This window comes from Podarcis raffonei, chromosome Z (assembly GCF_027172205.1).
Source record: "Podarcis raffonei isolate rPodRaf1 chromosome Z, rPodRaf1.pri, whole genome shotgun sequence".
Taxonomy (NCBI): Eukaryota; Metazoa; Chordata; class Lepidosauria; order Squamata; family Lacertidae; genus Podarcis; species Podarcis raffonei.
The window spans coordinates 25,038,018-25,052,791 of record NC_070621.1 but is presented as its reverse complement, the minus strand read 5'-3'; the positions used below and the strand labels follow the sequence as shown (position 1 = coordinate 25,052,791).

The 14,774-nt window shown below is 46.1% G+C and overlaps 1 protein-coding gene across 2 annotated transcripts in view; it reads right to left on the bottom strand.

Annotated features, from left to right (window-relative positions):
- Positions 1–14,774, bottom strand: part of TRPC5 (transient receptor potential cation channel subfamily C member 5) — a 178,396-nt gene that overhangs the window by 32,411 nt on the left and 131,211 nt on the right. For both annotated transcript variants that reach the window (XM_053374135.1, XM_053374134.1), the window contains one exon: positions 7,474–7,796. In XM_053374135.1, the coding sequence (XP_053230110.1) occupies positions 7,474–7,796 (323 nt within the window). The remainder of the gene's footprint in view (positions 1–7,473; positions 7,797–14,774) is intronic.

Sequence of the window (14,774 nt, the reverse complement as noted above, 5' to 3'; positions counted from 1 at the left end):
TAGACATTTTGAGCTGTTGATTGGTGATCTTTTCATTTTAGCATTGGTGTGCACTAAACTGTCCTGTAGTGTGCAAATACAAACAATAGTAGCAATAATCTGTTTTGATCTGTATATTTGGAATTTTTGTTTTAAAAATGGAAGTTTTTCATTGTTTCCATTGATGCTTTTTGATGTTTCATTATAGTGTTGCTGTGTACTGCACCACCCTGGGCTGCTATGGGAGGAAGGACAGTAAAGAAATAACAACAGCAACAATTATAATAATGTGCAGTTTGGCCCTTAACTTAACACTTGGAAAACGGAGACACAATGAAATGGGAGAATTTGGCCAAAATTTGACCAAACGCAAGTACATTTTGAGGAGTTCACAGCAGATCTATTTAGCTAGCACAGGAACTACAGACTAAACTTCCAGTAGGGAAAAAATAAAATAAAACTGCAGCTGCCTTCTAAAGATACCCAGAGCAAAGTGACTGTCAGATCTCATTTCAATAGCACAGTTAGCTTCTACTTTTTACTGGCCTTGGAACAAAACCCATTCCAGTTATCCGCCACACTTCACACACAAAAATAGTGTGAAGGGAAAGGCAGGACCTTCCTATTACCAGGGATGGCACTACCAAAAAAAGGAAGGTGGAGGAAAAGAAGAGAGAGGTTAAAGTAGGTTTGGAGGAGGACACCCTGCTCTGCATAGGAAAACTATGATGGAAATAATGTTCTGGAAAAGGAAGAGTAATTTTTTTCCAGAGGGGGTGCTTGCCCATTCTTTCCTGCTACTGCCACCAACCTATGACAGCAATCAATGACTGGAAGTACATCAGCAAGGACACATTTTAATCCTACCATATCTTTACCCTTGTCCCTGTGTTGTTGGAATGTGCAGTTCCTCACTCTCTCGCTGCCAATGGATACAGAGAGGATGCACAGCACTCTAATGGGTTAAGTGCTGTCCTTTGCGTTGACGATGGCCGCAGGGTAATCAGAAGGTAGTTTTCAGCCAATGGAAGCAGGGAGACACACAGCACTTCGGTGAGTTAAGAGCCGTTCTTTAAGTTGCAGGTATCCAAGGGGAGATTAAATGTGAAGTAGTCCCCTACTTCCGCTGCCAGTGGAAGGAAGGAGGCATGCAGGACCATCCTGTTCTTTATGCAATGGATGGCCAAGAGGAGGCTAGATGTTATAATTTTCAGCAGTCCCCTACTTCCTCTCTGCCAATGGATGTAGCACTATTATGGGTTAAACCAGCCTTCACTGGCCTAGTGCCTGCCAGATGATTTGGACTACAGTTCCCACCAGGGCTGATGGGAGTTTTGTTTTGTTTTGTTTGTTTGTTTCTTGTTTTGTTTCTGCTTTTTATTGTATGTTGAAAACTTTTAATTAAACTATAAATGAATGAATAAATAAATAAATAACTGGAGGGCACCAGGTTGGCAAAAACTGGCTTAAGCATTGCCCTTCATTGTGAATGGCCAAGGGAAGATTAGATGTGACATTATAGCTTTCTGACGTCCCTGTGTGTTTAATGTTCTGACCCACAGCTCTGTTGCAAATATATTTTGCAGATGGGCTATCAAAGCAAGGGAGAATTTGCCAAGAACAGGAAAGCCAGACCATAAAGCTAGATTTATTAATGGTTTGACCTCCTGCTTGTCACGACAGAATATTACTGTTCCAGGAGGTGGATCTCTCCAGAAAAAAAAAGGAAAGGAAAAAAGGATTAAGACTATCCTTCGGGAAGCAATAACAAAGAGTACGACGGTGTCCTATTTTAAACAAGTTGTGCAAACAGGAACAAGAGCCCTTGCCTGGGTCTCTTATAGACTGGAGCTTATTAGCTGCTACTCTTCAGATCCGAGAGGAGTCAACGGAAGCTGCTCAGCTGCATTCGTCCATTAAGGGTGACTTAAATGTAGCAAACTCAAAGTGGCATTGGGGGCCGATTTCAAACCCATTGCAATGCCGCTCCTTCACACCGGCCCACAGATATAATTTCTTATTTCGCAGGCTGCCCGTTCTTAGCAAGTTATTCACGCTGAGCATCTGTTCGAAGAGCCAAATGTCACTTGGCACCAGGGGTGTTAATAATGACTGTTTCAGCTTTTAAGACAAGGTAGAGTGAGCTTCTGAAGCGAGGCTCCAACAAAAATGCAATTGCCACACGCTCTCCTCGCCTGTAAAGAGACTGCCACTCTAATGGTCTCCCCCTGCTGCTTCTTTGTTTCCGACAAATCTCCCCCCTCCCCAGAGTCTGAGCCCCCTCACATTGCCTTATGCGGCAGTTTTCCTGTGTTTGCGAAGTTGGCTTGTGAGTGTTCAAAGGCTGTCGTCAAGTCATTGAGTGTTGTTGCTGTCAAGCGGTTCACCGTACATTTTCTTAAGCTCTTTATTGTGTGTTGACGCCCTTCTTGGAGATACGAAAATGGCTTTTTATAGTTATAATGAAATGTCAGGATTCAAGCCGTGTGGCTCTATGGCAGCACAGTACAAGAGTTCATGGTACATGTAAGAGCTAGCATCTTCTCCAGAAATGTAGGTCTCCAGGAAGATTGCTGGAGTACAGAAAACTCAAATGCCGATGGACTGCTTCAGCACAACAAGACCAATATAGGCTTTTGAGACAGAGATACTGTAATCCATCAACTGAATACATAAACTCTAAGCTGCATATCCCTGGTTAAAATCTGTGCTCAGCCATTGACTCAATGGGCGGCCTTAAGCAAGCCACTATCTATCCTGCTGCCCCCAGCTCCTGTCTGTAATGTGAAGATAATGCTTCTAGTCTGGTGTTATAAGGTTGGCTGTCTTGATTAGCCTGAATGGGCCTGTTGCCATTTTGCCTGACAAACATGATGGGTGACAAGGGACTTATCAAGAGAGATGCATGTTCCCTGATGGCTCTAGCCTTTGGAAGATGATGCTGTCTGTAAGGAGGGACAGAGAGCAACCAAGGGAGAAGATTGGTTGAATTTATGCAGAGAAAGAAGGCTGAGAGTTTTCAGCTGGTATTGGCTAAAACTGAACCCAGTTTTGCTCGGCTGCAGCTCTTTGGGAATCTGATGTTGGATTGGTGGTTGTGTTGCTTGTTTTTGGGAGCCCACTTGCTTCCAACGGGTTCTGCTTTTATGTTTGCAAATAAGTAGAGATTATGAAGGCAACTCTCATTTAAAGGAAACAAAACTCTGAGGCTCTACCTCTGAATTTTTAAACTTGAACATGGAAGTGTGGAGTGCATAACACTACCGTAAAGGTAAAGGGCCCCCTGACCTTTAGGTCCAGTCGTGACCGACTCTGGGGTTGCGGCGCTCATCTCGCTTTATTGGCCGAAGGAGCCAGCGTACAGCTTCCGGGTCATGCGGCCAGCATGACTAAGCCGCTTCTGGTGAACCAGAGCAGCGCACGGAAACGCCGTTTACCTTCCCGCTGGAGCGGTACCTATTTATCTACTTACACTTTGACGTGCTTTCGAACTGCTAGGTTGGCAGGAGCAGGGACCGAGCAATGGGAGCTCACCCCATTGCGGGGATTCAAACCGCTGACCTTCTGATCAGCAATCCTAGACTCTGTGGTTTAACCCACAGCGCCACCTGCGTCCCAACACTACCATACTGTGTTGTTATAAGGATAACCCAAAATGCATGTAAAGCACTTAGGAGGAGAAGAACTAGATGAATGCTGCTGTGAGCGATGGTGATTAAGATAATGATGATGCATCTGTGTGGTTCTAGAATTTCAGAGCTAGGTAATCGGCTTATGGCATGACAGTGATGTATAAATGGCTCTACAGGGGGGAAAGTGGGGAATCAGTATCCCTGTGAATATGACCACTTGCCGCCTTTTGCCTTCCTGGCTGGTAGCACTGATGTGTGGTCACTAGTGCAGGTTGATGGAGCAAGATTTCTGAAATTTACCTTTAAAAGTTTGCACAGACGGAGCTCTTACAGCAAGCTCTGCTTAGGACAGAGATGGATTCCCAACTGGAAACTCTGTACTGCAACCAATCCCAACATGGCTTGCTGTCAGCATCTTACATGCCAAAGAACACACTTTAAGGATCCCAACTGTTCCTTTTGAGCCATGTCTGTACAGATAAGATGTTGGCAGTGGGGCGAGTGCCACTGTTTGGAGGAAATAACCCCTATTGATCCTAATTTGACCCATTGACCAGAGGTTCCCCACCACTTTCTTAAAGGAAGGAACAGGGAGATAAAAGAAGGTAAAACCTGGATAAGTAATGTGAATGGGGCAATTAGAAAATACAGATGGCATGCTTGGAATTGTGCGTGTGTGCAAATGGCAGCAGAAGCCATTGCACAGTGAAACTTACTAAATGATTTTTTATTAACAAGTTTCACAAGCTTGTGGCCTTTTCCCAGTTCTTCAGCCTTTGACGCCTTCTACAAAATATTTCTGAAGAACATTATGCTCTGGAATTGATCTATGGTTCTGAAAAGTATATGGCTACATTCCCTGACCATTCCTTGGGCCCCAGTACTCTATATAAATCTAGTATAATATAATATAATCATACTCCAGAACTCAAAAGTTGGCAATCCTATTGAGGGTTGTGAGATGGTGAAACTATTAAAATATCAAATTTGGGGTTTCATAGCTTTTACTTTGGGGGATCAAGCAGCCAGGTCAAGAAAGGGTTATTTCATGAACAGAAACAGCATTAATAAATCACACATTTTTGGATTTTCAAGTGTGGGGTCTCATGGACAGGGAACTGAAAGATGCTTCTACAGGTCATGAGATGCAAGGCCTGGGTTCTTTAACTCTGGCTTTACTCCCTGCCACCACCTGGAAAACTCTTGGGAAGTAGATGCTTCCAGTAGGGCTGTACAACAGATTAGGATGAGGTCCTAGCCACATTGGGCTAATTTGGAGGGATCCAGGCACCAATTGAGTTGGGTTGAGACAGTCCTATACCACTACAGGCTGTGTCGGGTGGCCCAGAGAGATCTGGGGTTTTCAGGGAGGCCAGGGTTTTAGGCAGAGATGGGAAGGAGAAACCACGAAATGGAAGGGCCTACCAAGTTGGGTTAAGACAGGGGTGGGGGCAACCCAACCTTCCCTTTCTGTCAGTCCCCTCCTTCTTCCTGCCCCCTGAAGCAGCACCACACAAGACTGAATCCTCACATTTCAATTTGTGCAGTGCCAGTTGCTGTTCCTTGACAAATGCCTTCCCTGCATGCAGTGAAGCTGCTCATGAAGAAGCAGCATCCTGCAGGATAGACTCTTCCTGCTTATCACCTGGTCATTGGGAAGATTCAATCCTGCGTGTTGCTGGTTGCTTCATCCTTACGAGTGGCTTCCCCACATGCGGAGAAGCCACTCGTTAAGGAGCAGCACCCCACAGAACCCACACAGCCAGGGGAATAAGGTGACATAGTGTCTCCTCCTTTACCCACCTCCTCCCAACCATATGGGGTTTAGAAAGACCTTAGTAAGCCCCTTGACCTTAACTGCTTTGGGGGTAGAATGGGTGGCCTGATTGGGGGCCCTCAGATCAGAGCTGTGGGGCAGATCTGAGGGGCTGTGCACAGCTCTAGCTTCCAACCTTATCCTTGCTGCCGTATTACAACCCTGTCTTCTCAGTCAGACAGGTGGCCTGGGCAGCCCTCTATAACTACTACTGTTCCATGCTTGGTTCCCCACTTGGAGAAACTGGTCTCTGAGGAAAGGAATCCTCCTTGGAATCAGACCACTATCCTCTCTTAAGACACCACCAACTGCATTTGGACCTTGGCTCCTTTTCTACCTGCACTGATCTCCTGAGGCTGCATGCCTCTGACTGCACCAGGTCATGATAGGGTTAGAAAAGCAGGAAAGGGGAAATGGGCTCCTGGACCAAGAACAAAGAGCCCTCAATGTGATATGCCATTGTCCCCGGAGCCTGTTTACTCATCTGCTCCTGCATACCTGAGTTGACCCAAAATAGTGTGGCCGAGGCTGATGCAAATACTGATCAACCCAAGAAGAGCTTTTGCCACAGCAGTGGCAAAGAACATCCCAGGAGAACAAAGCTGCAGGTACTCAGGGCTAAACAGGAAATGCATATAGTGCACGAACTTGGGGCAACCCCATGAAGTTGAATGTTGGAAGAATCAGCATAGGTGCAGAGAAAGTCCTTCTCTGCACACTGCATAAACTATGGAATTGACTACTGCAGGATATAGTGATGGCCAACCACTTGGCTGGTTTTAAAAGAGGATTAAATACAAAGAGGATCAATGGCTGATATCAATGAGGGTGATTTGTTCTATCTTCACTGTCAGAGGCAGTATGCATCTGAATTCCAGTTGCTGGTCAGGGCAGGTAGGGAGAGTGTGCCCTCAGTAGGGAAAGTCTGCTGGATTCAATGGGCACCCTCATCCAGCAATGAGGTTCTCCTGATGTTCAATGGCAGAGCACCTGCTTTGTATGTAGAAAGTCCCAGGTTCAATATCCGGCATCACCAGGTGGGACTGGGAACTCAGGAAAGCCACTGCTAGTCAGTGCAGACAGTCTTAAGCTAGATGGTGGCAGCCAGGTTCGGTCTTGTGTTTTTAGTGTTTGATGTTGTATTTGTGTTTTTACTATTTTTTGTTGGGAGCCGCCCAGAGTGGCTGGGGCAACCCAGTCATGTGGGTGACATGTAAATAAATTATTATTAGTAGTAGTAGTAGTAGTAGTAGTAGTATCACTGTTATTGTTATTATGCTATTCTCATATAAATTGGGGGCAGGTGCTGTCTGATTTTTACATGAACGGATGTGAATGCTTCCTCCTCCCTTTCCACTTCGGGTTTCTTTGGTCAGGGGAAGTGTGCCAGTTTAGCTGGATCCTGCAGGGTTCAGGTTCTTATGTTCTTATCAGAACATTACAAAATACAGCTTTTAAGAAAGGAACAGCACACCAGGATCCCTTGTAAGAAAACAGCTTATAATGTCAAACACAGTGACTCTGATTTTTAAAGGGCAACTTCCTTTGAGCAATTTTGTATTCTTTGCATGACTCAGTAACAGGAATGTTATGGTGATTTAACTGACAATGGATATACCATTTTAAGGATTTAGTCCTGATGAAGAGCAGCGCTGGAAACACTTAGGACAGCATTTACTCCCTGAATAAGCCCTTGGAGAGTCCCTGCAGCTTTGTTCTTTTGTGATGTGCAAATACTAACAACGGGAATTATAGCGCCAGGGTGTAAAGTCCTGTCACCCTGACGGCTGCTTTGCCAAGTCCCTTGCAAAGCTCAGGTTCAGCTTTGTCCTTCTGCAGACTGTCTGTCTGAGATAACTCAGGCCAGGCTTACATAACCCCTGACAAATGGACTGACACTCCTCTATGAATAGATAAAGGAATTTTTGCAACACCAGCAGGAGCAGTGGCCAGCATGCCAAGGCCACCGCAGGGAGAAACAGCAGCATTCAGGGAGCAGAAAGAAGAAGGAAAACAAACCAACAGAAGAGAGGCAAGGAGTCTTACGTGGAGAAGGCATTGTTCTGCTTCTCGCATCGGATCCCCTTGCAATTGTTGGGTTCTTCCGAGGCACTGGTCTCGTAATAGAAATAAAGCTGGTTCAGTCCATTGGCGAAAGCCAGCAGCACCAGGCAGTAAATAAATAGGAACTTGAGAATATCTAGCAGCATACGTCCCAGAGAGATCTGCAGGGGTCCCAGGTGAGAGTTTGCTGTAAACAGGGAGATGAGACGCAAGGAGCTTAAAATGTTTGATATTGCAAAGAGGGCTTCTGCAATGAGGGTGGGGTGCCACATTTCCCACTCCTGCCTTGGACGGGAACCATTGTACTGCAAGAAATAATAGGGAAGGGGGGGAAAGGAATACAGGTGAATTGTTGCAGTCAACACGTCAAATGATATCATTTCACTTTTCAGAACATTATCCACACACGTACACATGCATGCTAACTTTCACTGAGTAGAAGGTGCTACTCTTGCAGGGGAGCACTGGTACCTGATGCTCTTTGGGACTTGTCCGGTGAAAGGCAGAGAGGTCAACAACAATAGGTGGATCCAGAGCCAAAGACAGCCAGAAGAAATTAATTCTAGTTTTGTCCCCATTCTACTCCTCTCTGTTGAGTTCCACAAAGGATAGCATTGAGACTATGGAGGAAGAGAAAGCTGACAGCCAGTGCCACCCTCTGGATCTGTTGCAAGGAGGAAGCTGGGCAGCTGGGGTTTGGCTGAGGGTAGACCGAGCTTGGTAAGGCACTGCCCAATTTTCCTAACAACCAGCCTTCACTGCAGGACAGTCTACCCCCCTATTTCATTAGGGAGAATTAGGCTAGGGATTGAAAATAAAACTGCCAGTATCATAACGCTATTGTACAAATCTACAGTGAGGCCACACTTGGAACAATAAAGGCTCACCCCATACTTCCTTTTGTGCCTAGAAAGCATGGGGCAAAAGCTAAGTGTGGATGAGCCCTATATCTACAGTTCTGGAGTAGAGAAAGTGGGGAGAGAGAGAAATTTCTCCTCTCATAATATGAACTTGGGGACATCCAATGAAACTGATGTTGGGAGAGTCAAGATGGACAAAAGTAAGTACTCCATCCCATAGTGCAGTTATTCAGTTGTTGGATGGCTTTGAAAGAGTATTAGACAAATCTGTGGAGGAGAAGGCTCTTGGGACTCTCTCAAACCATGCCCCTCCCTTAGCCAAACTCTTTCACCTTCCTTGAGTGCTTTTGCCAGACTTTGTCTTTGAACTATGATGCCTTTTGGTTGCATGGATGGAGGAGGCACATGTATGTAGAATTCTCTTGTTTTTTGTGTTGCTGGAATGTACAAAAGGTAATGATCTCATCTCCTGCTTTGCCCACTGTTTGCCTCTCCCTCTGCCTACTACTAGCATGCAGCCCCCCCAAAAGGTTGCCCGGGACAGAATGTGGCCCTAGAAGATAGAATTTATTCCAGGAAAAAGACAAAGTAGCATACTTTCCAGCTGGATGTACTGATCTGTTTACAGTAGCCCCACATGACTCCCATTGGCTATATGCATGGGCAAAGGCTATGGGGTGTGAAGCACAAGGTGCATCAGAGGAGCCCCTGCAGTTTCACAAAAGATTATGGGGAACCAATAGCATACAGCCAAAGAGTTCTGGCTGAGCATGTTCTATAGCAGCAAAAGGACAGCTCTCAGGTGATGCAGCACCGGCCTTCTTGGGCTCACCTCTTTGGATTCATCCTAGGCAGAAGATACTGTTAAGGGTTTGTGGGTGCCTGGATTTAGCAAGTGCTAGAATTTAATCTTTGACCAAACTGCAAGAGGCAGTGGAAGACAGGAGTGCATGGCATGCTCTGGTCCATGGGGTCACGAAGAGCCGGACACGACTAAACGACTAAACAACAACAAGAATTTAATCACTGCTTGGAGAGTTGAACTGGAAATCAGACCCTTAATAGCTGGAGGCTCAGCTTCCTGTGTCCAGGCCAGCCTGATAATGTCTGAGTCCTTAAGCAAAAAAAGGGCAGAGAGATGGGCAATTAGCAAAGCAGAGATCCTGTGGCAGCTGGAAAATGGTTGAAGCCCCTCCTTGAGCTAGGAGTTGAGTAGAACTCCCTGAGTAGAAGACAAAGGCTAGGAGGAGAGTTTCAGGATTGCAGTTTGCCCTGCTGTGCTCTACAGGAAAAGATTTTCAGTTGGTAAGCAGTGGAGAAGCAATCTAGTGCACAGTTAGGAGTTATGTGAGCAGGAAAGCCAGAGCAGCAGGCAGGATGTCTGATGTCTGCTTGAACTCAGGACGACACCTATGGGAGAAGCTGGAAGCTTCCAATTCATTGTAGACCCAGGCTTATATATATGTAAATAAATGTCCTTGGGGAGCCTTCATTCTTCCATTCTGTGGACATGACCTAGCCAGAATAGATGTTGCTGAGACAGGAATACGAACATTCTGGGGATGTGGGCTTGGGAGAGCACATCTTTGTTTGAGACTCTGTGTTGCCATATGATGCCCAAAATCTTCCTGATGCAGCACATGTGGAAAGTAATGAGGCGTTGCTCCTGGCGGGTGTAAGTTGCCCACATCTCACTACCATAAAGGCCTGTGAGCGAGATGCACCTGAAGCCAAAATGGGGGAAGAAGCAGCAACAGTCCTGGAAGAAATAAAGCTGATGATAGAACAGCAGAGCTGGCAGCTTGAGCAAATGATCCAGTGGCAAGGGCAGGTGTCTGACAAAATGGAGCAGAACCAGCAGTTTGATAGTACAGACCAGCTGCTGGCAAAGTTGTGGGAAAGCCTCCATGGCTAAGAAAGTGTGACTCCATGTGAGGTGAGAGCCTTGTCTGGGGAGATGCAGTCAGTAGGTGAACGGGGAAAGATGATGCCTTGGGGATGAGGAAGTGCTGCTAATTTTCCACGGGAAAAGGGGGTGCAGGAGGTAAGTGCTGCGGAGAAGAGCTGGCTGGCTGGAAATCAAGAGCTGCTTCTGATTGATTTCTCTGCTCCCTGGGAGCCTGTTGTGGAAGAAGATGAATTGGATGTGCATGTGGATACCCAAAAAGTCCAGCTGGTGCCTGAGGAGGTGCCAGAAGAAGAGGTGCTGCAGGAGCAGCTAGAGGGCGGTATGCATGCACCACCAGTGGTAGGTAGCTCCTGCTGATTTGGCTTCTGCTGAATTTTTGATATAAAACCCCCCAATGATTTTGCCCATTGGGTTACACACCACTGGGTGTGTCAAGATGGTCTTGTGGGTTAGGGACCTGTCCCTGTACTGGCTACAGCAGCCAAGGTCACCCAGGATCCCATGATTTTGAGGGTTAAGAGCAGCCAAGAGGGCTACTTGTCCTTGTTTGTCCCCACAAAGTGCTCCAGAAAAGCTGGGAATAAACAGAGAGTGGAATTTTGGCCACCAACTTGGGGGGCCTGGGCCAATGGGTTCCCTTAGACAATGACTTGGAGCAGGACTTTGATCTGCAGGTTGGGTTGGGGGGTGAAGTGGACTGGGCCAAAGGGGGTGGGGAGGAGGATGAAGCTGGATTCCCAGTGACTACAATTCCCATCAGCCCCAGCCAAAATGGCTGTGCTGGCTAAGGCAAATGGGAGTTCAAAGCATCTAGAGGGCACCAAATTAGCAAAATGTGCTCTATCAAGTAAGACACATCCCTTGCCTTGTTATTGGGCTATGCCCAAGCCTCAGACTAAGGGGTGCTCAGTTGAGTCCCAGAGCATTTGGGAAAAGCCACTAGTGGTATCTAAGCACTTTGAGCCTGGTGGCAGGACCGAGGAAAGAGGTGCTCAGTGGGTTTTGATGAGTCTGGGTCTAAAGCCTACTAGATAGCATCATCAGAAGTGTACAGAATGAGGGGAAGTGAGGAATATCTTTGCCCCTTGCTTTTTATGGCAACTGGCCTGAAGCCAAGCAAGTAAACCAACAAAACAAAAAACAAATTAGCCAAGCAAAATGCCAAACCAAACCAATGGTGTTTGCTTTATGTGGTGTGGCAAACATGGAACCCCATGGCACACTCTGCCTCATGTTCTAGCCAATATGTCTCTATAGTATCCTCCAGGTGTTGTGCACTACAACTCCCATCAGCCCCAGCCATGTCAGGATGATAGGAGATGTAGTCCAACAGCACCTGGAGGGCAGTGTGTTTGGTCTGCCCCTGCTGTATGACAGCCAAGTGATTTTGAAATTGCAGGTCTTATTCATCACTGTGTCATTTTGTGAAACAGCTTCAGGTTGAACCTAGTGGTGATGGTGCATGCAAGAAGAAAATAATGTGGCTTGCTTGCTGGTGTTACACTGAGGACTTATTTTGCTGCATGGCTCCATGCAATAAAAGCCAACAGTAAATACTTGTTGCTTGCCTCTTAAATTGGAGTTGTGTCTGTACGTTTGCAGGCTACATAAATAGAATTTTCATGCTTTTGGGGAAAAATGTCATAAATTAAACTGGTTTATAGAAACCAAGGATTGTGTAAAGCTTTCTTTTCTTTTTTTTAAAAAAGGATAATTTTTCCCGAAGTGCAGAGGTACTGAAGTCCTGCACAAATGCCTTTCTGCATGGCTTCTGATTGCTTCTGACATTTCAAACTGTTCTAGACATCCACGAGCGTCACGGAGAGACTCAGTCAACTTGATTTGTGGAAAGCCCTTACAATGCTCATGTTTAACTCTTCACTAGACCTTTAACTGGAAGCTATGAGTGTAGAGTTTGCCTGGAAAACAGCTGCCCAAGGGAAGCAGTGGGTGCCAGATATGGCTTAGCTTCTTTGACAAACTCCCACAAAGCATGAGGCTCTTAGCCAACATTTGTGCTGAAGCCCCTGAGAAGAATAACTTGACAAAGTAATTTAATTGGCCAGATCTATATCATTCAGCATCTTCAAGGGCAAATTCTAACTGGGTCATTAAAAAAAATCAAAAATCAATGATGCATCCTTCTCTTGTCCTGTATAGCAATTCTGGCCATCTTGTGCCAAATCATTAAAGGCAACTTTCCAAATACTAGTGAATGTCAAAGTGGCTTGCACACGGTGTGCTCTCAACTGGAAGCCCTTCCTGCTAGGCTGCCCATCTCTGCCACATGAGGTACTGGTTGTGCAGATTTAAGGGAGCATGCCTGGTTTGGCCACACTGGGCATGGCGCCTTGGGGTAGCTGCAGGGAGGGGCACAACTATGAGGTAGAATGGAAGGCAAAATGTAGGGGGCTCCAAGTTTTGGCGTTGCAGAAGGTGCTGCTGAAATTTGAGACTGTTGCTCACTGTTGAAACAGCAATATTTTGCATGTGTCCAGTGATGCAACAGGCCTCATGGGAAAGTGGTTTGATGACCTTTGGGTATTGTTGAACTCTAACTCCCATTAGCCTCAGCCAGCATGGTGAATGGCTAGGGATGTTGAATGTCCTGCTTTGCAAAGGGCTGGCAAGAGGGCAGTCCTTAATTGCAAGGAGTCCTCTATTTTGGGACACAATGGCTATGGTTTACCTCCAGGTAGTGTGCCTCTGAAGAGCTCATTTGTTCTCCAATAATTCTCAAAGATTACAGACAAAGGCTGTGAGATTACATTCACAGGCTCCTTTAGTACCCTTGGGTGCAGCTCACAAGGCCTTGGAGATTTGAAGTAGCTAGGTGTTTCCTTACCACCTCTTTTCCTATCTAGGGCTGCAGCTCCCTCCTTGCATCGCTTATTCTGTTATCACTGGGTTGGGCACTGCTTTCCTTTCGTGAAGAGGCAAAGCAGGTGTTGAGCAGTTCATCCTTCTCTCTGTCACCCAATAGCATTTTCCCATCTTCTTCACACATTTATTTACTTATTTACTTAGGACACCAGTGAAGGAGTCCCCAGAGAGGTTTTGAAGACTCGGCAAAAGAAAGGAACAGGCCAAAATTAAGCAAGCCAATAGAAAACCCTGACATATTTCAAGCTTTGTTCTCTTCCTCAGAGGACCCATCTTTATCTGGATGCTGCAAGTTTTGTACTGTCTGGAAAGGATTGATGTGTGAAGAGCAGAGCTCTGGTACCTAAGAGCTTGGTTCTGCTGTCAGCAGGGCCAGCCCACCCATGAGGCAAGGTAAGGAAACTGCCTCAGTTGGCAGGAACCACCAGGGCAGCAGATCTAAATGTAGATCTTCCTTTCTCTCCTGCCCCTTGTTTCTGATGTAGATCTTCCCTTACCCCTTCTTCCCTAGCAGAGATGGGGGATGCCATTTTGAGGTCTGCTTCAGGTTCCAAAATGTCTTGGGCCATCCCTGGCTGTCACTCTGCATATGCACTTGAAGTATATGATTCCTTTGACTTTGCTCAGCAGGAAACTGTGCAGCAAGTGCATCCTCACTGCAAGTGCATGGAGGAAGGAAAATTTGGCATTGGAAAGAGATTTCTTGTTATGGATGTGAAGAGGTGTGAGAACTCTGAGAATATTCTAATGTCTAATCATGCACCTGATTCTTTGCCAACTGCCAATTCAAGCATGAGCTACAATTTGGTCTTCATCGGCCATGGCAAGAACATAAGCCTTCTTCTGAGTAGCACTGGCCCACTGGAATTTCCTTTGGTGAAGCACTTTTACATCTGCTTCCCATGCAGGACAGATCTGTCACGAAGGTCCAAATATGGCATGGACTTGAGACAATTTGGCCTCTATTGGCTCTTGCCACTCACATTCACACACACACCCAGGACTGCCCAATCAATCTGCAGTGAGAAACATGCATTGTCACACCAGCCATGACTCAGCAAATGCAACTACTGTTTTACAGCATCCCTTCTGTCCAGGCTTGTCCACAATCAAATCAGGAAGCTGCTTTCAACTGAGTCAGACCAATGGCCCATCTAGCTCAGTATTGCCTACAATGACCGGCAGAGGATCTCCAGGATTTCAGGCAGCCCTACCTGGAGATGCCAGGGATTGAATGTGAGATCTTCTTGAGTGCAAAGCAGATGCTCTACCAGGGTGGAGCCTGCAGGTGTGTTTGCACTGTTTCACCCTCCCAGCCAACATGCCGCTTCCCCTCTCCCTCCTGGAAATGTGCAGAGATACCAGTGATAGGAGGTCAGGTGAGCACTGCCTTGACTTCTGAAGAGAGGTTGGTGCTCAAACTCCACAATTATCTAATAAATGTTGACTTGCATGGTTTCAGATCTTTGATCTCTTGGTGCTTCAATCCTCTGATGTTTCATTGTTAAATTCTAAAACTGTTAAAATGCAGTTGTACCACTGCCCACCTTGCACCATCATCAATACATGTCGATAGTGACACAGCTGCTTGGGATAGAAGAAAAATCCTTATTTGGGCACCTGGTGCACAA